This window comes from Oculina patagonica, chromosome 1 (assembly GCF_052425735.1).
Source record: "Oculina patagonica isolate OP01 chromosome 1, crgOcupat, whole genome shotgun sequence".
Classification (NCBI taxonomy): Eukaryota; Metazoa; Cnidaria; class Anthozoa; order Scleractinia; family Oculinidae; genus Oculina; species Oculina patagonica.
In genome coordinates this window covers 27,320,322-27,347,512 of record NC_135758.1, presented here as the reverse complement: position 1 = coordinate 27,347,512, position 27,191 = coordinate 27,320,322, and the positions used below count along the sequence as shown (strand labels likewise).

The window sequence follows — 27,191 nt, the reverse complement described above, 5'->3', positions numbered from 1 at the left end:
TGACTCGGGATCGTAACAAGCGCAACGGGTGACTTTGATGACCTTTGTTCCTTTCTCTTTGAGTTCTTTGTTTTACCGGATGTAATAAGAGACTGGCTAGTTAACATACAACTCTTAATTCTTTAACGCTTTGTAAAGAGTGTTGAATGATGGTTTGTTTGCGTTAATATTTGTACAACTGATCTAACATAAACGCAAACAATAGAGCTCCAAAAGAGTCACGGTGGCCTTGTCAAGTCATGACAGTCACGTCGCCGTCGAAGAAAAAAAAGTGCAGTTGTCGCTTTGTCAAAATGAAAAATGGATTGTCGTTTTCGTAAATTGTCGCCCCTTTCAGGTCAACTTCTGTCGGCTGTCGGTACTTTAGTAACAAATTGTCGCCACATTTTGACGCAATGTCGCTTGTCGCTCAAACCCCTTGGAAGGCCTCAGTAATATAAATACAATCATTAACATATAAAAAGTAACGCAATTCCTATGTTATGCCAACGATTTTCTCATTCCTGCAGCTAGTTCTAACATAAATAAAAGCCGGTCGATCAACTGGAAAGTTTCGGCACCAACGGTTGGAAAGGGAAAGAAAAAAGATCTCAGGGATCGTGTGTACCCATTTGAAGAAATCGCGAAAATGAATGAAAGAAAACATCCCAAAAATAGCACTTCACAGCAGCCAAAGGACAAGTGAAACGAGGCTTGAAATTTATGCACAAGTGAAATGTTCTATTTCATCAGCAAATATACATAAACAATTTTGGCACGCATAAGTTCTGTGTGTTTTTCTGGCGACGAAGCGGTAGTCGTGGCCTTGATTTAACTCCAGTCACACAGGAAATCTAAAGAGGTGTTCATTATTTAACTTCTGGGATGTGATAAAATCACAAAGCTCGTTAATGCTTCGATCAAATCACTCTGAAAGCGGTCAAACGACATCTACAGGCAAGTGAAATCGACATGGATGACATCAAGAAGTCTCAGCAGAAGCCATTTTCGTTTAAGAATCTCCCACATGTTATGATGGACTCGGTTGATCGCTTCAGAACAGCATTACAGCGCTTCATCGAAGCCATTCTTGCTATCATTTCATCGGTGACTAACTTTTTCGTGGGAATTTTTGCGACAGTGTCCAGCGCTTACGAACGGGTAGCCATGTTGTCGGTGTTCATGGTCGACTGGGTACGACAAATCTTTCGTTATGACTACCTGGGCTATTTCACGTGGTTGTTGAGATTACCCAAGGAATATTACACAAAATGCAAAGAGCAAACTAGGAAATATGTATGGATGCCTGTTGCGAATGCATTTACAAGGAAAGTGAATCGAATTTCGCGAGCCTTTGAAACGAAACTGCGAGAAAGTGCAGTTTACGTGAGAGGATTTTGTGAACTCTGCCGAAGACTCTTTCTTCTTACCAGTGATTACACTCCAGGCGGAAAATACACAGTTACAGCGTTCCTTCTGGTCGTTGCCATCATATTTTTTCTTAAAATCTTAACTGTTGTTCGAGTAATAGTTCAAATCCTGGAGCTCGCATACAGCATTGTTGCGTTTCTGTTGTACCCGTTGTTGCTAACCCTAAGGGACATTTTGTCCATTTTTGACCCCTTGTTCCAAATTGTTCTTTTCCTTGTGCGAATAATTGCCAAAACTGTTCTTTCAAGCCTGAAAGCGATCGGATTTTTCGTCTGGTTGAATTTAATTTCCATTGCATCAGGTTTATACAGATGTTGGCTGTACTTTATAAACTCTGCAATAGTAAGATTGGTTTGGAGTTTATTTGCAAAAACCGGATGCCTCCTTTTGGAGAAATTTATCTTCGTCTTTCTTCCCTTTATGACGAAGATAACATACTATGTTGGAACATTTTCTTTTGACGTCTCCTCGGTGGCTTATTCATGGCTTTATCCGTGGTTTATTCGTGGCTTTATCGAAGTGTCAGTGAATGTGGACCGTGTTGAATATTTGACCCCGAGCGGGATCGGAAGTGGTGTTTTGATTTTCTGGGCATTGCTGCTTGCTTTTAGATACCGAAATCGGTTGTCTGGAACTTTTTTCTCAGAAATTGACGGTAAACAATATGCTATTAGGTCGTCAAATGCTTCGTGCACAGATCGTAGCAAGAAAGATATCCAAAAAGAAAAAGCATACACCTCTGGATCTCGGAGCACGACGAAGTACGACAGTTCACGGAGGAAGACGACAAGCGACGAGTCAAGTCTTCGTAACCGCGGAAAGGCAACGAGGACTGAGGAGAGGGAACATACGTCTGACAACGGCACTGAAGGTTAGTAATAATTTTGATCAGTAATGACCTTCCCAAGGGCGTTGACAAGAAAGTGGTACCATAAAACTGACCAAGAAATTCCAGCCAACCAGTCCAACCAGGAAGAACCCAAACAGCCACATTAATTTGTTTTATTTAACCTAAGCTTCTGGCTATGATTTATAAACCGAACTATAATGTTAACCTTGGTTACTTCACTATCCCCCTTCCCTTTACTTAGTATATTTCACCTGTGTAGATATTAAAGCAGTAAAATGAGTAAAGTTAGCCTGCAACGATCGCGTTGTAATAGTTATAGCCTTTTATCCGAAAAATTATGCGACAGCTAACAACTATTAGTAGTCGTGTTTATTGGAAATCCACGAATCTGATTGGTTAATTTGGTTCTCCCACTGTTTTCTGTTCGCTGATAGAAGACAATCGCACGCACTTTGCTTTTTGAAGGGAAAATTTTTCTTCATTTTTGGCTCAAAGAAGTACTACATAGAATTGTTGGTTTTCGGGACTAAAATTAGACTACTCGCCCTCGCTTTCTTTGAGCGATAGTCAACTTTTAGCTAATAGAAAACTCGGGCTTGTTAGCAGGGCTGTGGTCAATTATGTACAGGGGCGTTTTTCGCCTCTCGTTCCTCATTTTTCGTGACCGCTCGCTCGCTCTCTCGGCGATTCCGTGATTGACATCGGGTTTATTTCTCCCAAGCCGGAAGATACTGCTGGGCAACAAACAATCTCGTTCCCAGAGCCTTCCACATCACAATTATCCAAATTGGCTACTGATTTTCTTTCCTCCAAAAGGTTGTTCTCCTTTGTTTGACCTCTTTGTTTCATAAGAATGAGGGAGTCGTGAGTAGCTTCAAAATAACTGAGTTGTTTCTATTTCAGGGCACATCCACTATAGCTCCCAGGTTCACATATGCACCGATTACATTGCCGGGATTTGTCAGCAAGGAAGTAAATGTGACACTCACCACTGTCCCCTCCCCTATCATTGGCAGTATCGCCTGTCCCTGGAGGGGTGGAAGAGTTTCAGTCTAGAAGATAATTGCAGGATTGAAGAGTTATTCTGTGATCCAAAGAACGACAATATAACTTCAACGGAGATAGATCTGGTAGTCAAGTCTTATAGAGAAACGTAAGTTGAAGTAATTGCATATACGTCTTATTCAGTAAAGGCGCTCTGCTAGTTTGTTTTTACCCTTGACCCATGTTCAGTTATGTATACGTATTTGATGAGTCGACTCGCAGGGCTCATACTTCGAAATCCTCAGTGTAAGAGCCTGTGAAACGTACCGGCGATGTAAAACAAAGAACGGCCAAGACAACAAAGAATTTAGAGTAGGAAACAATATACAGCTGAAAAACAATAGCTTCAAAGTAAAGAAAAATAAACCGAAAAATTGCACCGAGGTAAACCCGTCGACTGCCCGTTCAACTCCATTCTCTTTATCACAGTACACTGACTTCGTGTTACTTCAGTAAACAGTCCATCACACGCTGGGCACTGATTGTTGCCCAAATCACGTGCTATTAACTAATAAGACTTTTTTCAACTTTTTTGATTAGTCTATAGCAAGGTTCGCTATATGCTTTGAGCGATGCAATATTAGCAACTACAAATTAGGGAGGCAAGCGTGGCCGAGTGGTTTAGGGCGCTGGTATTGTAATCCGAAGGTCACCGGTTCGAGGCCTGCCCTTGCCACTAGTTGGATTTGTTTCTCGGTTGTCCCGAGTTCAAATCCTCGACCACGCTTTGTATCAGTAGCCAACTGGTCTGCCTCCTGCCAGTTGGGATTTTTAACCTTGTTGTGTTCATTTAAAAATATTTGTTTCCTTTGTTTCAGTGACATGCCTGTAAACTAGCAATCTCTTTGAGATATGAAGTTACTGAGTGCATGACGACTATAAACACATTAATATATCTATTTAATCTAATCTGAATTAGTCTTTTAACTTGAACAGTATCTCCTTTTATTATTTAATTTCCTTCCTTGATGTGATTCCTAGAAATGCGTCGTCACAGAGAAAAGATGCGGTGAAACTGGACTTTGAGAGCATGCGGATACAGGAAAGTTATCACAGAGCGGATATAAGACGACTGTCTACAGAGTCATATGTTAAGGAGCAGGACAACTGTCTGACCACACAATGGTTGTGGTACAGAAAAGAGGAGAGCAGGGACTGGGTCAAGTATGGGGAAGAGGTATATATTGAAATGACGAAATGTCACATTGATTCGATTTAACCTTTTAGGCAAAGTAACGACCAAAATCTATTTTCTCCTTGTCTTGTCAATTTACTGTTTAGCAGAAGTGTGACAAGAATGACAACTGTGAGCAGGACAAACATCCAAAAACTATGTGGCTTTATGTGGTTGCTATTTCGTACTTGGCACTGTTTGTGAATTGACCCTTTCAGTCCAACGGTGATCAACATTTTTTTTCTTACCAAAACTCTAGAAGTGAAGTGAGGTACAAGAGAATAAACTCTGATGATCACGAAAGGGGACTGTCCTTAAAATATCAAAAGTTAAATTCTTTCAACTAAGCCTATATATGAAATGTATGGAAGCCGGTAAGGAGATCTTGAGTGTTGAAAGTAACTTGAATAATATGCACCCACTGAATTGGTTTCCGAGAGTGAACAAGCCAAAAGGGGCCGGTTTCATTCGATCTCTAGATGAAAAGATAGAAAACTGTTTGAATAATGGATCTATTTTCAAAGTATGTCAAATTAAAACAGGCAGTTGAGTCAAAGTAGAAAGTCTTAAAATATCAACCTGACGGAAAATTGATGGCATTTCAATTTTGGGTAAATAAATTCTCAATCATACTTACTTACTTACATTACTTTTATTATTTCAGAACGAGTCTGATACCAAACAGGAAGACCTGGAATCTGCCTTCCTTCGACGAGAAGGAAATTACAATTTTACGAGGGATGGTCAAGAATTCCGATTGCAATTCTTCCTGAATCCCATGTGTGAAAAATCTTTCAGGCCATACTCCAAGAAAATCGTCCGGCGCAGGCCCGTTTTCAGATCACCGGAAGACATACAGAAGCTCACACGAGGAAACGTCGAGAAAACTTCCTGGTTTAGTTTCAAAAAATTATTTAGGTGGCGTTAGAAAGTGTAGTATCCCATGTCGGAATCCCTTTCTGACAAGTTAGTTTGCTTGGTTGCTAAGAAACGGGACGTGTTGGTACGACGAGTAACTAGTAGCAAGGTTCATTTCGGAACTGAGTTTTGATTGGACAAGACAACCGGAAGCTCTTTTACCAGGGTCATACACCTAATTGCAATAATGTTGTCATAGAAAAAAGAAAATAAAAAAAAGGTAAATAGGAATTAATTAGCGTAGTTTCATAACTAATAGCATTTACAGAAAACCCACGAGTTTTTATCTGCACACTTCGAGTCCATATTTTTATGCTGTAACAAGATAAATTGATTTATTCGTATTTTGAGGCATTTTGAAGCCATTTTACAAATAACTTTTATGCATGCGCTTAATTAATTCCTATTTGACTTTTTCCTTTTTTCTATGACAACCTTACTGCAATTAGATGTATGTCAAATCGTTTTCGAAGCTTAGGAACAAGAATAAACGAAACTGAACAGAGGTAATCAAGGAGTTTCGTCGCAGTGCTGACTAGAAGGGTAGAAACACTTTTACAAATGTCGAGCTGGAGCTGAGCTGGTGGTCTCCTTAGTAAAAGACCTCACGCAACGTATTGCATGACTAGGGATGTAAGTGCTATAGGAGTCGTCGCGCAACGTTTTATCGCATGAGTCCTGCCTCGAAGTGTTAGCTATTGTTAAAACTAAACTTGAATTGTTTATTCTTTTACCTGCCTGTTCATCTACGCCGTGCCAACAAGACTGCTGTCAAGGGCTTCGAGCCGGTCAGGCACTTTATTTATTTTGTGGCTGTCTCCAATACTACACACAACTGTAGAATTTCAGATTGCAGCCTTTGGACAAACTATTTAGTCAAAACATAAGAAGACTGTGCCACGGATTAAAGCCAAATTAAGGCATGAGACTCTCTCCTCCGCAGAGGCTCCTCATAGAGGTTTTCGGTGGAGAGTCCGCTGTACGAAAAGAGTGCAGGCGATCTCGAGTGTGCCTGCACTCACCTTGCCCAGCGGATTTTTACAGCGACCGCCCCATCGGCAACCTCTGCGAAGGAGAGAGGGCATGGAAAATGACCATCAAATTCGGTAAAAAAATAAAAAAAAAACCGCTTTAAACATTGAAGGAACATTTCAATCATATAGCAAATACAAAAGAAGGTACGGATGACCAAAAGTGAAGGAGATTGAAACGGATTGCGTTATGGGTTTTTGAAATACTGTTGGGCTGAACAGTTTTCAAAGTTAATCTATTTTGCTTGTAGCTTTGAATTATAACGCTCGGGAGACACATTTGGTTGTAATGAAGCTATGGTTTGTCCTTTAGATCCATAGAAGTTATTTCTTTACCAACATTAAGTTTCACAGTGAGTATTTGGCAAAACGTAATAAAACAAACTTAACTCAGCCGTGACACAGTCCCTTTAATAAAAGAACGTTTCTGCACTGTGCAAAACCACATATGTGTTGTAAAAAACGGAGGGAAATGGATAAATAAGAAAATCATGCATTTTCACTGACAGTGGAATACATAAAGTTTCTACCAACTTCGACTGTTGTTTTAAATAAAATTTGAGACATCAAGTTTGTGGTTTGTACCGGGGCTAAAAAAGAAAATTTACAATTTCCTTTAATTTTATCTAGGAGGACAAAAAGGAACCCCATTACACTTACTTTCTACCCACTTCCATGTACTTTTTGTTGGATACAATTATGTTTTACTGTATTTTTACTTTGTCTATAGTACTTATTTCTACTATACGGTTCCAATTTGAATGTTATACCATAAACCGTACGTGTTCGATCCGTCCTGTTATTTCGTTAGAATATAACTTACAACAATACATAGGAAAAATTGTTTATAGTGATCTTAAGAGCTTTGGCTTAAATGAATTTTAAATCAAAAAGCAGTGTCAAATTAATTCATTATTTAGTTTACTTATAAAAATAAATAAAATTCACATTTTTATCTCAAACATTGCAGCATGAAAACAATCTTTGCTTCCCACTAAAATTTATTTACAACTATATAATAACGTGTCAAGCTGATAAAGTAGAAAGAAGATTTTAAGATAACCGGGGAATTATTATTTATAAAGAATGTACAAAGCTTGTTGGCAAAACACCTCTACTATTTACACAAGTATATAAATTATTTTTTCTTAGTCGATGTCCGAGTTGAGGGCCTAGTGGATTGCTGGGAAGGCGTTCTTGGAGGCTGGGGCGACTGCAGCTGCGTAGTAGACGCCTGAGAAGTGGGCCTTTTTGACATACTTGTGCTGACCGGTCTGTCCGCGGGCGTTTGAGATTCTGCTTGTGTTAAAGCACTAGCGCGCGACGCTGACCGTTCAAGGGCTCGGATCTTCTCAAGAGCTTGTTTTAGATCCGTTTCGGCTTGAATGGCCCTCTCTTCTGCAGCTTGCGCTCGCTCCTCTGTCTCTCTGTGAATAAAGGAAAGAAAATAATTTAAGATATTCGTCAGATCTGCATCCAGACTTAACCTTATCTGGAGAGAATAGCCTGAGTACTAATACAAAGTATTCTTCCACTTTCTTTTAACAAAATGTAAATAAAAACCAGCCTAGGAATCAAATTTTCTAATAAAATTAATTTTTTACTAGTTAATAGTTCATAAAAGATTCCGATTTTTCTTTATGTTTTTACCTCATTATGAAATTAAACATCTACAAACTTCAAGAAAACAGAAAATGAAAGCAACAAAGCTACAAATACAGAGGCGTAGTTGCGCGCGCGTTAGAATAAAAGAAACCGTCAACACAATTATGACGTAATTTGAATCTTGACAGTTCATCCAAACAAATCATAACTGGATTACTCTGCCAACGGTTGAACCGGATCTTTTGCGGTAGGCGCGCCGCCGAAGGAAAATCATAAACATCACCGTAAGACACCAAGATATGCACGTAAAAGACGTTTTAAAACCAAGAAACTCGTCAAAACGTACGTATTAATGTAATTAAGTTCGCAATTCTCATCGATGCTTTTTAGTACATTACACTGACAAGGAAACTTACAGTAGCTGAGATTGAAGTCTTTCAACGGCTGCTAAAGCTTCTAAGGCCTTCTTAGTGTCTGGTGACGGAGAGCGGGCTGAAGACAAAATCAAAACAACGTAGGTAACATCGATGCCATTCTGTTTTACTTCTAAACACAAAATTTCTAAAATTTGCTCGCGATTACCACATCTCAGTGGGATTAATTATTCTTCTTTCTGCACGAAAAGGCCTTTTAAAACGATCAAGGAAAGCAGTACAGGTCGTGTGCGTGCGTCTTACTCACCAGGTTGCTGGCCATCGCCTTCAGGTACAGTAAGCAGTTCCAACTCCTGCAAAAAAGGGCAAGTTAGACAATTCAACAAAGCATAACGATGACTGCTGTGCGAATATGTTTGAGCTGATATCGCAATTAAGTCGAGAACAAACAGCCCGACAATATGGAGCGTGTACTAATCCTCCACGCATGGTGCACGGGGAAAAAAGGTAGGACGTTTAGGCCATGTTAGCAGAGTCATAAGTAATAATTAATAATAAATTAATAATTTTTAATAATTGTTTCTGGTGGTTTACCTTGCATGGGTACTTGGGGTTTCTTGTAAACCATCTATATTGCTAGTTTTTATCATTATCATAGTAGATTGATAAATTTTGCCATTAAATTGTAATAACAATTCGTATAGTGTGATCGTCTGGGTGAGAGTACCGGTAGTTCTGAAAAGAACTGTCACAAACTTCATGAAACGGCCGAACTATTAGAAATATTTACTACACCAAAACAAGACAAGTACAGCAGACAAGTACATACATATATAAAAGCAAACCAGACGCAACTCTGCTGATGGCAAAATGTGGATTGGGACTGTTCACTCAAAAGCCAAAACCGCATGACACACTATTTTTCATGAGATAATGCTTGGTTCTCAAGAAGGCCTTCAGTCGTGTTTTTTTTTTCTCTCTCTCTCTTTTTTTTATTTCTGTTACGCACTCCTCGCTGAGCACTCTCTAAGACGAACAGTCTACGTAGCTAACCAACCTGATCAGGAGGTAACTCCTCCAGGGACTTGGTCCTTATATTATCATCATGTCCTAACACGTGCATCCGGGACTCGTCTTGTTCTTGGTCTCCCCCTTCCACCTCAGGAGCTCCTTCAGGCTCCTTCCCAGACTCCTCGTCTGTCTTTTCAACACTCGTTTCCAGAACAGGCGCGGTAACATCAGGGGGCTGGACAGCTGGCACGGACCCATCTTCTTTACCAGACTCCTCTTGCCCTTCAGCAGGAGTTTCTGGTTTGTCAGCCTCTTGTTGTTCACCCGTTGGTGCACGCTCTGTTTCTTCAGCCTTTTCAGTCTGTTTGGCGTCTTCGTCCTGCGACTGTAAAAGAAATTATTAGAGCCATTTCATTCTAAAGCTTCAATGGTTGACTTTCTAGTCGTTGGAGATAAACATTCCCTCCCTTTTACCCTTTACTCGAGTTAGGTAGCGAAGTGAGTGTGGAGCCTTACGTTGTCCTATGAAAAGCATAAACCATAAACAATGCGAACCAAGTGTTTACTGGGAAATCAGAAAAAAAGTAATCGTCGTCTGTGACAGAATGAACGTTATAATAAGACAGGCTGGATTAATCATGCTCTCAAAGCTCTCAAAGAAAGAAAATATCTCGATTATAAAAAAAAATACAATATTACTAAGCTTATTAATGCTGTCTACCCAGAATCCTAAACAGTCTTAACGTTGATGGTTTATCCTTTTCACAGGGTCAACGTTTCTTCAATTCGGTGTATACTCAATGGTAAACGTTGTTACTTCATACCTCCGCTACTGTAATTTTAGAATCCGTAGACACTGCCCTGTCAGCCCCTTTCTTCAAGCCTGCGGAAGCATCCTCAAACACAAAGTCCTCGCCCATGACATCCTGAATAAGCAGACGGGCTGTGCGTATCCATCCCTCGCACTCCACACTCAGCCGCTTAAGATCTTTAAAGTCCATATCAGCGTGTTCGTCGCCTTGATCTTGTCGCTCCTAACGGGGAAAAAATAAAATGATAGATTTACATGTATTGGCTCAGCTGAAAAAGGTAGCAAAGTGCTTGCTTTTCTTGCATGCTATTCCGAATTCGCCGACCGGAATGCAGAGGTCGAATAAACAATTTATTCAAGAACGAGTGCCGGAGTGGGTTAGTCAGTGAACGTGTGTGTTAGCAACTAAGTGAGTAAGAAACAAGCAACTGTCCGAGTAATTCATCGAGAAAGGGAGTAAGAATCTTAAAATCAATTGTCAATTGCAACAGGAAGTTCAAGTAGTAGAATTGAGGAGCTTAATGCGTTTAAGACACAAGATGACGCAAGACGAACACTTGACATAATGTAATGCACACCAGAATTAGGAATGCTCGATTGTTTTGTATGCTTACCGTTTAATGCATCTTAAAAAGATTAGGACTGTGACCTTAGCGTCCGTCTGTTAAATCTCGATGCAAATTAGCAGGCAACTATTGCTTCAGTCATAAAAAGCCCCCAACATAATCAATTTTTACTGTATGTACAGAGAGGAAGCCACATACATCAGCTCTAGCTGAATTTCATGCGGGTTGGTCTTTCAGGAGGGAGGAAAACCGGAGAGCCCGGAAAAAAAACCCTTGGAGCAGGGACAAGAACCAACAACAAACTCAACCCACATATTGCACCTGGCCGTAATCGAACCCGGGCCACATTGGTGGGTGGCGAGGGCTCTCACTACTGCGCCATCCCTGCTCCCCAAAGACTGAAAGAGTTCAAATGATCTCTACAAATGACTCAAGAGAGAAGCTTACAAGGTGTGTTTTCGCTTAGTATACCTGCATCAAATCGATGACCAAATCAGAGCAGCATTTTGTCAGAAGAACCGAAAACTTTCTCAGCTCCGCAAACAGTCTCTGCGCTCTGTTACATATTTCCTCGGGGATAGCTTGCAAGAGGATTTCTCCTCCACCTAAGGACGCGTCCACCTCTTGATCGTCCGTCTGTTTATTGATCTCTTCCAGTTCCTTATCCTCCATGTCTGGGGTGAGCCGGAGTAGGACGGTAATCATCCACCGAATCATAGCACTATGCAGCAGTGTAACCTAAAAATATAGATTATGATTAGCCAAGTAATGTTGAGTTGATCACCTGACTGAGCGAAAAGTTTACCCAGTAGAATTGCGAAGAGGCGAGTCTCAGTTTTGTAATCAAACACAAGCCTTAACGATTAAAAAAATGATTCTACTTTCTCAATATATATTGAAACTGTGCGCTGAAACTTTGCAATTGTGCTTATTCTGAGCTACTTGCTTAACTTCTGAAAAAGGTTCTATTTTTCCTTTTTTTTTCTTTTTTGCCGTTTAAGTGGCCTGCAAAAGTAGCCAGTTTCTCGCTTGCAGCCGGAAAACACCGCCGTAAATATCGTCTGTGAATAATACAGTCAACTGTCTGTTAACGGACACCTCAGTTAGATGGACACCTGGTGTTGGTCCCATCCCTGGCGTTTTTTAGTCATTTTACATTAACTGCTCCTGGACAGTTAATTCCGGTCCAGAAGATGCCAGTCTTAGAGAGAGTTGACTGTATTTTTCACGGGCAAACAGACAAAAAACAAAAATCCTCACTTTAGGAGACTAACGTGTTGATATTTCGCCACAAGAGAGAACACAAAGTGTAACAGAACATATGCCATATATTACTTACTCTTTCGACAACTTTCGCGTCCTCATTGTCAATACTGTTTGTAGTTGCCGACAGCCATTTAACAGTGTTTTTAAACACTTCTTCCACGTTGACTGGGTTCTCTTCCTCGCCACCCAAGCGAGCACCCTCCTTCTGCGTGGAGCCAATCAGAGCGAGTGTTTCAGTCAGGTGATCAGCCCACTCCTCTCTGACCTGATCCGCGATTCGTATCCAGTCCGAGTCGAGCAGCATTTCGCCGCCATTGAGTACAGTATTTAGTTTGTTACCCCTGAAGAAAAATGAATGAATGTAAAAATGAATGTATATATTTTTAAAATTAGCATCGTGGTAGTTCGGTAAAGGCGGAAGAAAAAAAGAAAAATACAGAATAAATCGTTTGAGATAACCAATCAGGAACCAGCTTGACTGGTGCGAGTCACTTTGTTCTAAATGTCCCACCCCGTAATTTGCGTCCAAGTACAGATGTACGGCTGATTTTGTACCATGTGACAGAATGGCGCAAAGGGCCTATTTTTATTTCGTTGCGTCCATCCGCCATATTGGGGCCATAAAGGGACAAACTATCTTGCTCTGTAAACTGATGGTTCCTTCCAGACCTTACCTCAAAATATTAATTTTCAATTACTTTATTGCAAGACACTTCTTTGAATATTTGTGAGGATAATTTAGTTGTGCATCTCGACGATATCCACTAGCTATTTTCTTTTTTTAAATTCTCGTCACCAGCCGTCTTGACGTTGGCATGGTGATTATGAAGTTTCGTTCAAAAAGGCCTTTTGCATGATAACGTCATAAGCTCAAAATTCACCATCAAGCCTCGTTTACGCAAATTGTTCAACCATCACCACCTTCGTGCAGTTTTCACGTGGGTACTTTTCCATCTTTTGCTGCTCCGGGAACATTCGTTCATGAGAAAATTAACCAGTTTGCACTTCGAAAGCAAAGCTTTGGCCCAGTTTTTGAAAGAGAGGATAACGCTATCCACCGGATAAATCGCTATCCAGTGGATAAGTGTTAACCAAACATACTGCACTATACACTGGATAGTGAGTTGTCCAGCGGATAGTGTTACCCGCGCTTTGAACAACTGGTTGTGAAAGTAGAAACTAGCCAGTCTGACATAAGCATACATAAGGGCTATAAATACTAGTTATGTTAACATTGCCCCCTGTATTTGAGCTATCCAGATTGTCAAGACACTTATTACAAGAAAATATTTCTAACTTGTGGAAAACAATATGCTATCTTCGTAAACAGTACAATCATTTGCTTACCACGTCTCTATAGGATTCACTAGATCAATGATTCCTTTAGCCACTCCGTTTTCCCCGATAACTCGTACATGATACTGCTGATGTAAGCGGTCTACCTCTTGGTTTAACTGTAACATCACTTCATGTTGGGGCCATCTTGTTCCGTCGTCTGCTTGATGACGGCTGAATACCTGAATAACACCACAAAACAAGAATTATCAACAACACATGTACGAGATACAAATAGATTTAAATATTCAACAAAGTTATAAGAACTGCGACCAAGTTAGAGTGATCCAAGGAAGGACGGTCCCATATATAACACCCAAAGGGAATGAAAATCCCCCACATCCCCATATTGTAAGCGTTAAAATGCCCGTTTTCACTTCGGTCGGTCCCTCTTTTGAGGGCATTTGTTTCGGGGTTGCCCTTTGTCCATGCACATCAAAATTTAAACGGATCAGTTTCAACTCAACAAGCGTTAGTGTTGTAACTTTTTTAATGCCAAAGCTGTTCTCTTTTCCTTGAAGGTCAAAACAGAACTATAGTGGTGTAGTTATTGTTGTTGTTTGTTTATTAAGAAGTGGCTCTGTAGTTTTAGGAAGACAAGGAGAAGACAAGTAAATTGTAAGTTGTCAAAAATCGACATCCACGTACATTATCACATAAATATGTTCTGTGGATACAAAATGACTTATCATTTATGTTTTCTTGACACAGTTTTGTTGTTGCCGCTGCTGTTGTAGACTTGCTCCAAATCGCTTGTTTGATTCGCAGAAGACCACTGAATACACGAGGATGCGCGCAGACATCAAAATGACGGCTGATCGCAGAACGAGCCATTCCCATTTCGAGCCATTTCAGAACGAGCTATTCCCGCCCTGGTGGGTTTAGTGCGCTTAGCGTGCTAACACGCACGGACAAATAGATACCGCGCGGTCTTCAACGCACGATTTTATATTACTTGTTTTGCAAGCGATCTATTCAAATACTCTATCGACACAAAGAAAAATCGAGCGACTTGGAGCAAGTCTACTGCTGTTGCTGCTTTTGTTATCTTTGTTTGTTTGTTGTTGTTTATTGTTGTTGTTTACCTTGAGTGCTACATCAGTCCACCCATCCACCTGTCTGTTCATCTGATACAGCTCGTCCTCACGTGACAGTAGTGTTTCCCCTGTAAAGTGTTCAGCCTCTTGGTTTAATGTCTCCTCCCAGGATTTCAGATCTTCAAACAAACTCTTGATAAACTGCTCATCAGGAGGACGAACGCTGCCATCATCGTAACTGCATTAATACAGCACACAAAGCACAATTAATGTTTGTTTGGTAAGCAGATTGACTTCCCTTAAGCTAATAAACAAATGCAAATACCAATTCGATTGGGAATACACGGCCCCACAAGCTTCTAGCTTTAAACTCTACCGTGTCTAAATAAAGGTAATTTATTTATTTATTTATTTATATCATCAGTTTTCATATTTTTAATTCTTGTGATTATTTTCTTGTTTGTTTGCTTGTTTGTTTGTTTGTTTCACTGCAGGTAACCGTTTAAGGCTGAATAAGTACGCCATTATACGCTAATCTTTCTTTCTCTTTTAAAATAAAATGATTGTTGTCTTTCTTTGGATTTTGACATAGCTCAATATTTTTAAGAGCCCACAGTATAAAACAAATCCCTCTTCTTACGCTGTCACAATCGAATTCCCTAAGGCCTCAAATTCAGGGTTATATCCCTTCTCAAAATTATGATGAATACACTATACATGTAACACTTACTTCACGACTTTCTGAAACTCCTTTTTCCATTTTTGAAGTTGGTTAATCAGTCTTTTAAGCTGTGCGGAAACAACAAAACTGTTACTATCCCTTCCTTCCCTCGAATATATTAAATGCAAGATAGCAGTGGCATATGTTCCTTCGTTAGTTTTTCAGCATAGAACAATTTTTTAATGACGATGCTGATCGTGGGAAACAATAAAGAGGGATTAGTTGGGGATTAAGTCTAGTCTCCTTAGATTCAGATTTAGACTTAGGTATTTAAGAAAAATCAAATCACTCACTGTCTCACTCACTTTGAAAAAAGAAAAAAACGCACTCACCCTGTTAGTCATTTCCTCCTCTGAGGAAACAAGGTTTTTGTTAAACTTATCAGAAAGTTCTCTCCACTTTTGTACATGGTTAGTTAAGCTCTCAAGCTGAAAAAAAAGTAATAATAATGACATTATGGATTTAAACTTGTGAGTAAAATGGTTGGAAGAAGCTATTAAATCTAAGTTTATTAAATAATTTTAAAAAAAGGGCGGCGAGACCGAAAGGAAACCACAAAGCTTAAATGCGTGTTTGGGCCTCCCCAATCAAATAAATAGATTTTACAAATAATTATATGATTTTGTAACATGACGTTGAGTCGCTTAAGATACTGTACTGTATAAAAATAGTGAGGTGGAAAAAACTGTTATCCATAGTCTGTACTAATTTTTTTCTTAAGGACTTTTATAAAAAAGCAAATTGAATTGGCATTGGTGATTTTGCTATCAAGGGGTTTTTAAAATTTGGGTCCAAGGAAAAACTACCATTAAAAACAAAACTCGGTTCAACCAACCTGTATGCTGTCCTTTTCGCTGAGAAAAATGGCAAAGTGTCGGCTCAGTTTGGCCCAAGCTTTCTCGCATAGGTGTAATTTCTTGGCAGTGTTAAGCGAGTGTTTTTCCGTAACCTTCAGTGACAATGTATACGCCGCACTGCTCCACAAATCACGCTCCTCACTCAGTTTACCTGCGTAGCACAGAACGAGAATGGTTACCACTAAAATATGGTAACAAGCATGTCTTAAGAATATGTTAGTCAGTAGAGGAGTATTCAAAGATTGTAACTTCCGGGAGAGAAAATTTTTACCCTTTCCTTAGAGCGATAATGTTAACAGAAAGTTTCTTGTGTTGAATGCTTCTCGTTCGGCGATACACGACGTTGAAAAGGACTTCTTACAGCCCACTGATTTGATTCCTGTAACGTTTTACGTATCTGCTGTAAGAGGCGTTATTAACATAGGCTTGTTTGCATTGTTGTCTTTTTCGTAAGACCAAAGTCCTGTTTGGTGTTTTTTACAGTTAGAGCAGTTTTCAATTGAGTGTCGTAAAACCAAAACCAAAGTAATTACTCCGGCCAATCACAAAGGACACAGACAATCCAGTGAACCAATCAAAACTTGAAGCAAAAACATGTAGCCGGCAGAAAGCGCGGGAAAACGTGCGCGAGCGAGTCACGATTGGTTTTGGTTTTAGTTCTGATTGGCTAAGAAAGTGGCGCGAGATTTTTAAGCCAATCACTGAGCGTAGTAATGCAAAACCAAAGCAAACGCAATTTACTTTTGTCACTCAAGTGAAAACCGCTCTATCGTGCAACACAGCAATACGCACTCTTCACATTGTATCGTAAGGTGTACTCACCAACAAGGCCTTCCAGTCTTTTTCTTTGTAACTCGTACAAGTCGTGGTATTCGGATATCAAACTGAAAGTAGAAATTGGAACGTCTTAATAAATTAATAAACATTGACTAGCCGCCTTTTATTGTCCCTACCTCCCGGCAAGGGTCGCTTAAAAAACGTCTACCGTCTGCAGGCCAATCTACACTGTTAACAGAACAATTTCCTGTTGTACATTCCTGCCAAGGTATCCGATTTGAGACTTAACGTAGATTTCCACTGATGCGTGTTTTTTTACGTGCGTATACGTGCGTAAAAGAATTTAGAGACAATGTATGAATGGCTTGCGTACACGTGTTCATACATTGTCTCTAATTTTTTTCACGCACGTAAAAAATTACGCGTCAGTGTGGAAATCCACCATATGAATGACTTGCCTAAGCGTTTACGCAAGTCGTTCATACATTGTCTCTAACGTAAATAACGCACGTAAAAGAAAAATACGCGTCAGTGGAAATCCACCTTAAGTGAAGTTTCCTGCCACTTCCTATTGGTCAACTTAAGTTTGAATAACGAATATGAAAAACGCAAGGAAAACAAAAACTTTCGTTATTCCGAGAGATCGCTTGTCCTGTGTTTCAACGACTATCATATCTTATGGTATGCTCCTTACAGAACTTTGCAATACCTTACCTGGCATTCTTTTCAGATTCTTCAAGGGCATCTTGAAGCTTTAATAGAAAGGAAAACATTAGCCAAAGGGCATTTTCACAAAGATTAGCCATTTAAAACAGTGCTCCCTTAATGCTCCTAAAACTGTTCTAGACAATGGCGTTGACAAATTACCTCATCTTGGGCATATTTAGCTTGTTGGGTAACCTCTCTGTCATGAGCTTTAACTGAGGCAAGTTCACTGTCGACAAAAAACACCGATGATAGTACGACATTCGTTTCATACACATAATGGCAAAAATAACTTGATTTTATTTTTACTTATTTGTTGTTTTGAATGGTCTTAAGGCCCTTGTTTGACAAATTCGAAAAACGATCCATTTTTGAATGATATGTCTTTGACATAGAAATAACTTGAAGTCAATGTGAGCTATTCCACGCAAAACAAAATGACATTAAAAAGCGGCTAACATTAGACAAATGTTTGTACTCTAACTTTCAAGGATATTACGTCTACATTTTAACGAACAACCGCGAAATACAAACCTGGTCAGAGAGCTTATAGATGCCTTAAATCGGACAAGTTCTTCTGTTAATCTCCTGTATAGAACAAATTATTACAAATAACAAATCAAAGCTAAAACAGAGCCAGTCTACAGATCTACGCTGACTGCATAACATTTTAAAACAAAAACGACAAATAAACGCACCAAATAGGACTATAAACTAGCAAGAATCTTTAATTTTTTTATTTATTTTTTTTTTTTTTTTGCCTGTGTCCAAAGATGTCAATAGCATAGGTTAGACAACAAACAGTATTAATTAGTAAAGAAATAAAAAACGCACCCTGGTGCATTGTTAGGTTACACATGGTGTATTAGCACGCGGGAAGTTTTAAGAATGCGCCTCGTGCTTTTCTTTGCACTTCTCTTGCGTTCTTAAAAATTCCAGCGTGCTTATTTAACTCAACAATGCACGGGGAGAAAGCATTTTTAATTATTTGTTTTCTAAAATGTTAAGAAATTGCGTGCGCTCAAACTCGTGACGAAATCCTCGTGCCTTATGGAGCCATAATGAAGTCAAACTGACCAATCATAGCGCACGTAAATCCTCGATTATTTTATAATTAAATATGTCAAGGGACTTGAGAGATAAGAAAGCTGAACATTTCCTACCTGTCCAAAGCCCTCTGAGCAATAACTTCCTGGTGAAGGCTGCAATGAAAGCATTTAGATGACTGGTTTAGAATTTTAGAGTTCTGAACAAAACTGAAGTTTTTTTATAAAGAAAATTGAAAGTTTGTCATTTGGAAAAATCTTAAAAAAAAAAAAAAAATTAAGAACCCAACAGATTTTTGTTCTCCACGATTGTCTGAGTACAGATGATATACAAATGTTTATAAAAGGTCGCCATCATTGAACATTGGTATGCAAAAAAGAAATGAGGCTTTGTGAAGTTGATTCCCTCTCTAGTACTTGCAATGTTGTGTACATACCTTTTAACTTGTCTGGGAATGCGGTCTAAAAGATCTGCATAGCGCTTTCTCAAGTTTGCTAACAGTTCACCTCTCTCAGCACATTCAACTGTTACCTGAAAACCAAGTACATGTTGTTAACGTAAATTTAACAGTTCCATTTAATATCCCTGAGCTATAAACACTGGCAGAAATAGTACAGTATTACTACATTTTGTAAGTGCTTTAATTGAATACAGAATAGTGTATTGCCGTTTTCTGTATTAAATTCGCTGTGCAAGTGTGCAATCTAAATTACATACAAATTAACTTTAAATGAATATTTTAAATTTACTTACTTGGCGAATAATCTCATTGAATGCTACATTGTAAATATTCTGTTCCTTCTTTACCAACTCTAGGAGGTTGTGAATCTGAAATAGAGATTAATAAATTTACAAAAATTTTACAGCTTTCAAAGAATGTTATATGCTCATTCACTGTCTTTTATCATTGTGACATTATGATACTGGATGGATAAAAATTAAATACCAAAGAGAAAAGAAACAGAAAGCTGGTTCAATAAAAAAATATTAAAATTAAATTAGAATTTTTTTGAACTAATTTGAGTTTTATTTTCTTTATTGTCTCTTATATCCAATACAACATTCTGAAACAAACAAATCAAAAGTCACGTTTAGACAATTTAAAGTCAAAAATAAACTCAAACAAACACTGCTTAATTTGTTAATTGCAGCGACGCACCTGTGTTGGACCTGACAGCTCCCTACCCTCATCATCAACACCAGCCCGAGCTAACATGGAGTCCATTGCATGCTAAAAATAAAAGCAGCAAATCAATCTGATTATGAATGCCAACTGCATTTGATGCAACAGCAAAAACATACTCTTGAGTTCATGAAAACAGCCCCTGACCTGTAAAAGTCAGATAATCAGTCTGAATAGTGCCTTGAAAAGCAAAGTGCACAAGGTTTAAAAATAGAATGCAAATGATTAGACCCCCATGAGGCTCAGGCAACATCAGAGAGAATAGGGGGATTCTAGGCAAAGTTTTTGTTTCCAAAAAGTGTTTTAGAAACTGATCCGGCTGTTTTAGAAAATGTTTTAGGAAAATTATCCACCATTCCTGTTTGTTTGTCTGAGTTTAAGTCATGATGTCATTCGCACACTTCGCTATCGGATAAAACCACCTGGGTGGCATACATTGTGTTCAAATGACTCCACTACTCTCAGCTATTACAACAGTTCTATTATATCAGTTATAAAAATACCTTAAGTTTCAGCACTTCCTGCCTCCCAGCTGGTTTCCTAAAAAAGATCAAAATGCATATTATTAATTGCAATATTTTTATAATTTTTAACTATGTTTTGTTTAAAATAAATTATAACATGCAACTTCGATATTTTAATAAATATTAATTTGCAATAATATCTTTACTATAAAGAACAAAATTTTCAAACAGGTCTCTCTTGGCTATAAATAAGATCACTGTTAAACTAAAATGGTATTTGATAGGAATTATAACAATCTAATGATTCAAAATCTGGACTGCATTGAAATAATTGAGTATACTTTATCATCATTAGAAAGTGTATAGTTTACTCAATTCTTAAAAAACAAAAACAAAACAAAAAACACCCATCAATCACAATAAATTATTACAGCCATATGCAATAGAATAAATTAAATGCAAACCTGAGCGGCTTTAATTTTCTCTTATTGTTGTTGTTGTTGCTGTAAAGTACCTGCTGTTGCTTGCTTTAAATGTTTTATTTTTTAATTGGGCAGGTTTATACAGCTTTGAAATAATTAACAGAATAACTGTTTTGAAACATGTTTCACTGTTTACTGTATTGAAACATGTTTCAAATGTGTTTCAAACAAAACAGGCCCCTTTTGCATATGGAGGGTCATAAATGTTTCAGACTAAGACAATTTTAGCATACTGCAGTTTACTTACATTGAAGGAAAGACAGTCAGATGTTCCTCATGGCCCTTCACGTAGGTTGTGTACTTGCTACAACAACAACAAAATGTATTCACCTCACTTTTATATAATTAAATATTACTACTGCTGTAGACTCTTTAAATTGTTTTAAAAGTAGTCTTCTTAGTACAGCTGTATACTGCATGTTTAAGCTGCCAGTCAATGCACATTTTCATTGTTTCCTTGCAACCATAATTTTAAATACAAAAGTCACAGGCCTAACGCTAAACAAACTAACAAAAAAATGGAATACAGAAACATTTGGGGTTTGACAGCAATTTCTTATTAACATAACAGAAACATTTGGCAAGTGCTCAGTGAGGAGAACTTAAAGTTTGAGCTTGGTCCAAGTGAAGGAGGAAAGTATTGACACTAGTTTGCACTTGGGGATTATAAAGGTGACTAGTTACTTGCATAGGTGTCTAACAAATTAATATTTCTGACTTGATATTTTATCCCTTGAGCACAAGCCATCAATCTGGCCTACAGGTAAATGAAGTGTGGACATACTCTTCCTGAAACTCTAATCCCATGACACCTGGATTCTTGACTATATGATACTCTGATGGAATGAGACTGTTTGGAATCTGTGATCTCACTTCCTGTTACAGAAAACAAAAAAACAGGATTACAATTTAAATTTATCAACATTAAGTACTATGAGAATGTGCAGTTCCAGGAAATATCCAAATCCACCCCAAGCAAGCTCTTCCACAATTCTGACAGAAGGAGATATCTGGAGGGTTTCAATGTGCCAAAGTTTTGAAGGAAAGCAAGAAGCCACACTGAAATTTCCAGAGGGGTGAGAGGGTTCAAACCAAATATTAACCATCCATGGTAGGAGTGTGGATATTTTCTGGAACCATGCAATAATGTACACCTTATGACCAGTAACACCTGTTACATCTGAGTTCACCCAATGTAACATGTGAAGACGTTGATTGGTGTTATGTTACACTTGCGACAGAGCGAAATGCTACAGGTGATATAACGTCAATGTTACAGCTGCTTAAAAACTTGTATACATGTGTACATGTACATATCATGTACATGTTTGTATGTATGCATGCTCTTTACATCTGTTCAATCATAGACTTGGCTGATACACAAAACAAGTCAAGATACATGTACATGAATGTATGTTGACAGTACTTTGTTTACCTTTGTATCATGTTCACTTTCTCTCCTATTTTTCTCCACAAGCTCCAGTTGTTTGTCCACAGGGGATGTCTTGATTTTATCAGAAGCTGACATTGCCAGTTGTTTTCCAGCCGAGTCGAGGGCTGCCTTTTCTGGTACAGTTGCATCATACAAAAAAGAAATGTCTCTGCAAAGGAACATTTTATATGTATTAGAGTAATAAGACAAAAGGATCAAAAGAATAAAAGAATCAGACATTCTATTTCATTTATAAGTTGGAGATTTGTGAAAAAAAATTCCATAGTGAAGGGATTGTACAAATAATGATCTCATGCAGGTTTAGATTGAACCAATCAAGCTGACATGGCTTTCACTTCGAACTCAGCAGAATACAAAAAAATGCATGTCCTGATCAGTAAGGAATTTATCAGCTCAAATCTAGGGGTGTAGAATGGTCCTTGAAATATAGTGAATCTCAGCAAATTTTAGCATGGAGTCTTGAAATCTTGGCTTCACAAACTAGCGTCTCAGAATCTCAAGCTCGCAAAAAATAAAGCTAAACTCGGAAACTTGAATTTTGCAATTTGAGTTTGGGAATCTCGCAAGCCAACAAAAATTTAATCTGTCGGGTTTGTGAATGAACTGTTATAAAACAACAGCAAAAACAAAGAAATATCAAGATATAATTATACCTAATCGTACCTTTTTGGTACACTTCGGCGGCATATCAGGCGAGTTTGGTCGAGCCATGGTTCGTATTTTGGCGAGACGCAGTCGAGCCAAAATACCCATGGCGAGACCAAACGAGCCTGATATGCAGCAAGCGTACCAAAAGGTACGATTAGGTATTTACCGTACCCAAATTCAGCAAAAAATCCGGTTATATTTATCGCTCTGTTGAAGCCATGCTTGCAAGGTACGTACTGTAAATTGTGATGACTTGGTCTTCGACACTTTTACCAAGTTCCTCTTCTGCCTTTTCCACTCGTTTGTTTAGAGTTTCATTCTCTACATTTTCAAAATTAAAATTTAGCGAAAAACTTGGAAATTCCGACTCCAATTTTTTCACTCTGAATGTCTCAGTATTCTTCGGCAAACATCGCGCAATTGGCGAGCGCGCTCAAGTTTAGTTTTGGCGGGAAAGGCTTTCTCTTTTTACGACCGCTTAACACCGCTAAATTTAAATTACGAAGTTCTGTTCTATTGGTAAAATGTCTTTTCAATTCATCACACAGTAACACTACTTTACTTCAAAGTGACCGTGATATGGGGGCATATCAGGTCAGTGACTTGATATCGTAGGATATCAGGACAGTAGATTGCCCTTCTGATTGGCTACTTGCGAATTTGGGTACGGTAATGCTCTATACTGCTCGTTAATTTGCTGTTCTTATTTATCTAGAAATAATTTTTGGTACGATGCATAGAGCAGACAGAGAGCTACAGAATGCTGTAAAAGTTTCACGCTCACATTTTTAAATTGGGGCATCTCGGTCTCGGATTTTAAACAAGGGTCTCGGTGCCTCAGCAAGTCTTGGATTTTACCACAGTGACTCTACACTCCTAAAACTGAGTGTCTCACTTGCAGTGTAACAGGCTGTAACCTTGGTAACTCTAAGAGTGAAACATGTACACTGTACCTTCCTGCTCCACATACACAAGGGGGCTGTTCTGTAAGATGTTTGAACTTTTCTCTCCCTCTGGGAAAATTCCAAACATTTGCTGGCCTTCTGCGAGCAGGTGGTGTTACCTATAAATTAAATAAGAAACAAAATGACAAGGCATGTACATGTGATTTTTTTCAATAAAGCCACTTTGACAAGGAAAAGGAATCTCTGCACATTGAGATCTGGTTTATATATATATATATAATTTTTTTTTAAGAAAAAAGGCCATTCACCTTAGAGGGTCTAAAAAAGGTGCCTTTTCTGATGGTTTATAAGTGGGTGAAGGTTTGGACCTTGGACAGAGCCTCCTGCTATGAAACTTTCTTAAGTAGCCCCTCCCCCCAGGGAGGGGGCTCCATCTTCCCCACGCAACCTATCAGGGGCTGCATTCATATTTTATAGACAGTGTGTAGTCCGATGGAAGAAAATGTGTAATATTTAATTAGTTTCTCTGACTGTATCATCTCTCATTCTCGTCCCAGAGCCACTTGTCCCTCTTAGCCAGAGTCATGTCACGTAGAAATGTTGTTTCGTTTTGCAAAATGTTTCGGGAATAACCCCTTCATCAGTCGCAAAGTTCAAATTGAAACCGTGGAGCGATTATCAAACGTTACTTTGCGCACGCGTCATGTGGCATAGATGCCATATAAAGGTCGTGCACGGGAAAGAAACTTAATCAAACTAAATAAATTTAAAGTCCAAGTTCAAGCCCCTTGGGGCAAGTGTTCCCAGCCTGAAAATCAGCTTTCTTTCCTCACGCTGTCTTCTTGCTGTGTCGCCGTTCACCTAGCTCACCACAGACACTTGCATATCATTGATCTTGTTGTGGTCCGGGAGGTTATAGTGTTCAGTGACAGGGAATCCGCCTCCTTGGTAGCAGGGATTCTGATGGAAGCCTTCTACAGAATGGAGGTGCTAACCGAAACCGTCCGATCGATGAACACTTTAACCTCCCGGACCACAACAAGATCAATGATACGCAAGTGTCTGACTGGTGAGCCTGAGGTGAACGGCGACACAGCAAGAAGACAGTATAGGTGCAAGGCAAATGCAAGGAAAAACACATGTGAACTAGTTCAATGCAAGTGCAAATGCAAGCACAAGGGAAGTAGAATGTCTGTTTGTTTGCACCTGGCTGGCGCTTACATTTGCACTTGCTTCAAATGTGAACATTGTTAAACCAAAAGTGCAAACACAAGCAAAGCATGATAAATTTATTCTCCGCCATCTTGGAAAAAGACATCAACTGCATCTGTATATTTTACACTCCCTGCATTTGCATTGTACATGTGAGCATCGCTTGAATTTGCCCTTATATTTACGTCACCTCCAATGCCCATAAGCGGTGATCAATAGCAAATCAGATTATGGATAACAGTTAATTAATCAACCATAATTTCCAAAAATTATGGTTAATTTAGAAACATAATATTTCAAAATGAAAAGAAACAAGCAGAAATCCCGAGGAAGGGACCTTTAAGCTCTACTTATTTAGCATTATTTTTCCTAAAATGCGACTATTACTACAGCGTACCTCTAGCGGCTTTAGCTTCTTGTGTTTTGATGGCGGCCCAAGCTGTTCCCTCGATGGCGGAACAGGATTTTGTGTCAAACTGTTCAAAATGTCATCGGGAATAAAATCATTCATTCCTGTTAGAAACGTTTTATCTCGGTCCAAAATATCGATCCTTCCACCTGAATCCCCCGTCTCACGTCTTATTACATCCGCAAGTGGTTTCTCTCCTTCAAGAATTGGCAAAACACACGGTGAACTTGGAGTCTTTGCAAGTTTGTTTTTAGCGCGAGATGCCCGCGAAGAACTTTCGCCTGGAGAAATGTGCGGTGATTCGCTTGGTTTCACTACTGTAGAGACGCTCATATCCTAGCAGTTCAAGAGTTTAAAGTTTAAAAAATTAAAATAAAGTATGAATTTGACGGTTCCAAGGGCTCATACAACAGAACACTTCCAACATTTCACAGTCAAACTCCAAATTGTCATCCGCCAAATCCGCCATGTTTTACCCCATGTTGCCACTGACGACGCTTTCTTGTCCCCAGAGCCCTCCCGGTTTCTTAGCACAAACTCGCGCTCTGGGGAGCTCGGGGATTTTCCGATTTTCAAGCAATTTGATTGGCAAGTTGGACAACCATGGAATTTTTAAAAAAGCCCGAAGGGTTTACGAATATAAAATTTGTAACAAGAGGGTAATACTTGCCAACCACCAAAAAACGGCTAATTAGATAAAACAACAAACCACAATTACTTGGCTTGTCCATTGCCGGATCTCTTGTACAAGAAATAGCTAGAAATGGTCGTACCAGACGTCACTATAAATGTAAATAAAACCAGATTAATTGAAAGGCTGATACTTTAAAAAATTCATTTCTGCTGATGTTTTAATCTTGTGGAAATAAAGATTACCTAACGACCTATGCTACGGCAGACGGGCAAAATTTGTTGGCAAATATTTTAACTATGTAGCAGACTAGTCTTCTTCAGGGCCAGTACTATAATGTTAGGAAAATAACTGAACCATTATTCTGGTGAGCACAGTGGAGCATAATGGCGAGCCTTTTCTTTCCAGCACGATGGTGAGACGGTTTTCGAGCCCCAAGTTTAAGCATAATAACATTGTTCAAATTTGAGAATAATATTAACCTGAGTTTCAGGCCTTCCTAAGGGGAGGGGGGAAGGGGAGCTTCTGCCCTTTCTCCCTTCCCCTTTAGAAAAGCCTGATACTCAGGCTAGAATAATATGGACAACCACCACTTGTAGAGTACCTATATTTTTCACATTTCGTTCTACGTTTGTTTTGTTTTTTTTCTTTCTTCTATTTTTTACAGGGTAGGGTCCAAGCAGGGAGCTTTCCCCACCACTAATTATACCTCTCCTTGATTTTTTACATTTTTCAGGTTCATACCTTTATTTTCAACTTGGGGAGAAAAATATCTAAGATGATGAGATGTGACTGGAAGTCAGCTCATTAGTTTCATTGTTTTATGAGAGTGCCCAGCTTGTTGCAAGCATATATTATAACCCTTATAATAGTTAAACATTTGGAGTTAGCTGAATACAAATAATTTCTCTTAAGAACAAACTGTTTCCTTTTCCTCAACGTTTTGAAAAGGCAACTCGGCGGAATTAATTCGTGGTCGTCCAACGGCCGAGCGGTCCGTATCCATAGGAACAATAAAATGCTCTTTTCCCTTGTTGATCAGTTTAGCAAATAATAATAAATATAGAACTGTGTATCGAAAGCTCCATTGACTAAATGGCCTTTCTTGTATACGTTTTTATTCTTTTTCATAGTAAAATACGGCATTTCTATTACTGTTATGAAAGGGACGCAGGTGTTTCGTTCATAGCATCTTTCAAAACCGGATACGGACTTCCGTCTGTGACGTCACATGTAAAGCGTACGTGGCACAATCCCGTAGCGTA

General features: G+C 38.9%; 2 protein-coding genes across 2 annotated transcripts; one reads left to right on the top strand and one right to left on the bottom strand.

Moving 5' to 3' along the window:
* Nucleotides 1–552: 552 nt before the first annotated feature.
* On the top strand, nucleotides 553–6,997 carry LOC144642598 (uncharacterized). The gene is made up of 4 exons (XM_078501603.1): nucleotides 553–2,281; nucleotides 3,164–3,413; nucleotides 4,286–4,481; nucleotides 5,143–6,997. The coding sequence occupies exons 1-4, from the start codon at nucleotides 952–954 to the stop codon at nucleotides 5,404–5,406; spliced, it is 2,040 nt and encodes a 679-aa protein (XP_078357729.1). The 5' UTR covers nucleotides 553–951; the 3' UTR covers nucleotides 5,407–6,997.
* LOC144642290 (axonemal dynein light chain domain-containing protein 1-like) lies at nucleotides 6,818–25,778 on the bottom strand. Its single transcript, XM_078501265.1, has 26 exons — nucleotides 25,284–25,778; nucleotides 23,723–23,832; nucleotides 22,104–22,269; nucleotides 21,453–21,544; nucleotides 20,916–20,972; nucleotides 20,226–20,262; nucleotides 19,699–19,770; nucleotides 19,293–19,367; nucleotides 18,976–19,070; nucleotides 18,656–18,694; nucleotides 18,027–18,080; nucleotides 17,655–17,721; nucleotides 17,502–17,539; nucleotides 16,833–16,894; nucleotides 15,989–16,161; nucleotides 15,486–15,581; nucleotides 15,163–15,221; nucleotides 14,481–14,670; nucleotides 13,408–13,577; nucleotides 12,134–12,401; nucleotides 11,266–11,532; nucleotides 10,242–10,451; nucleotides 9,464–9,802; nucleotides 8,714–8,759; nucleotides 8,449–8,524; nucleotides 6,818–7,854 (listed from the first exon to the last, which is right to left on the bottom strand). Exons 1-26 carry the CDS (start codon nucleotides 25,626–25,628, stop codon nucleotides 7,566–7,568), a joined length of 3,492 nt encoding a protein of 1,163 aa, XP_078357391.1. The 5' UTR covers nucleotides 25,629–25,778; the 3' UTR covers nucleotides 6,818–7,565.
* Between the last annotated feature and the right edge of the window lie 1,413 nt (nucleotides 25,779–27,191).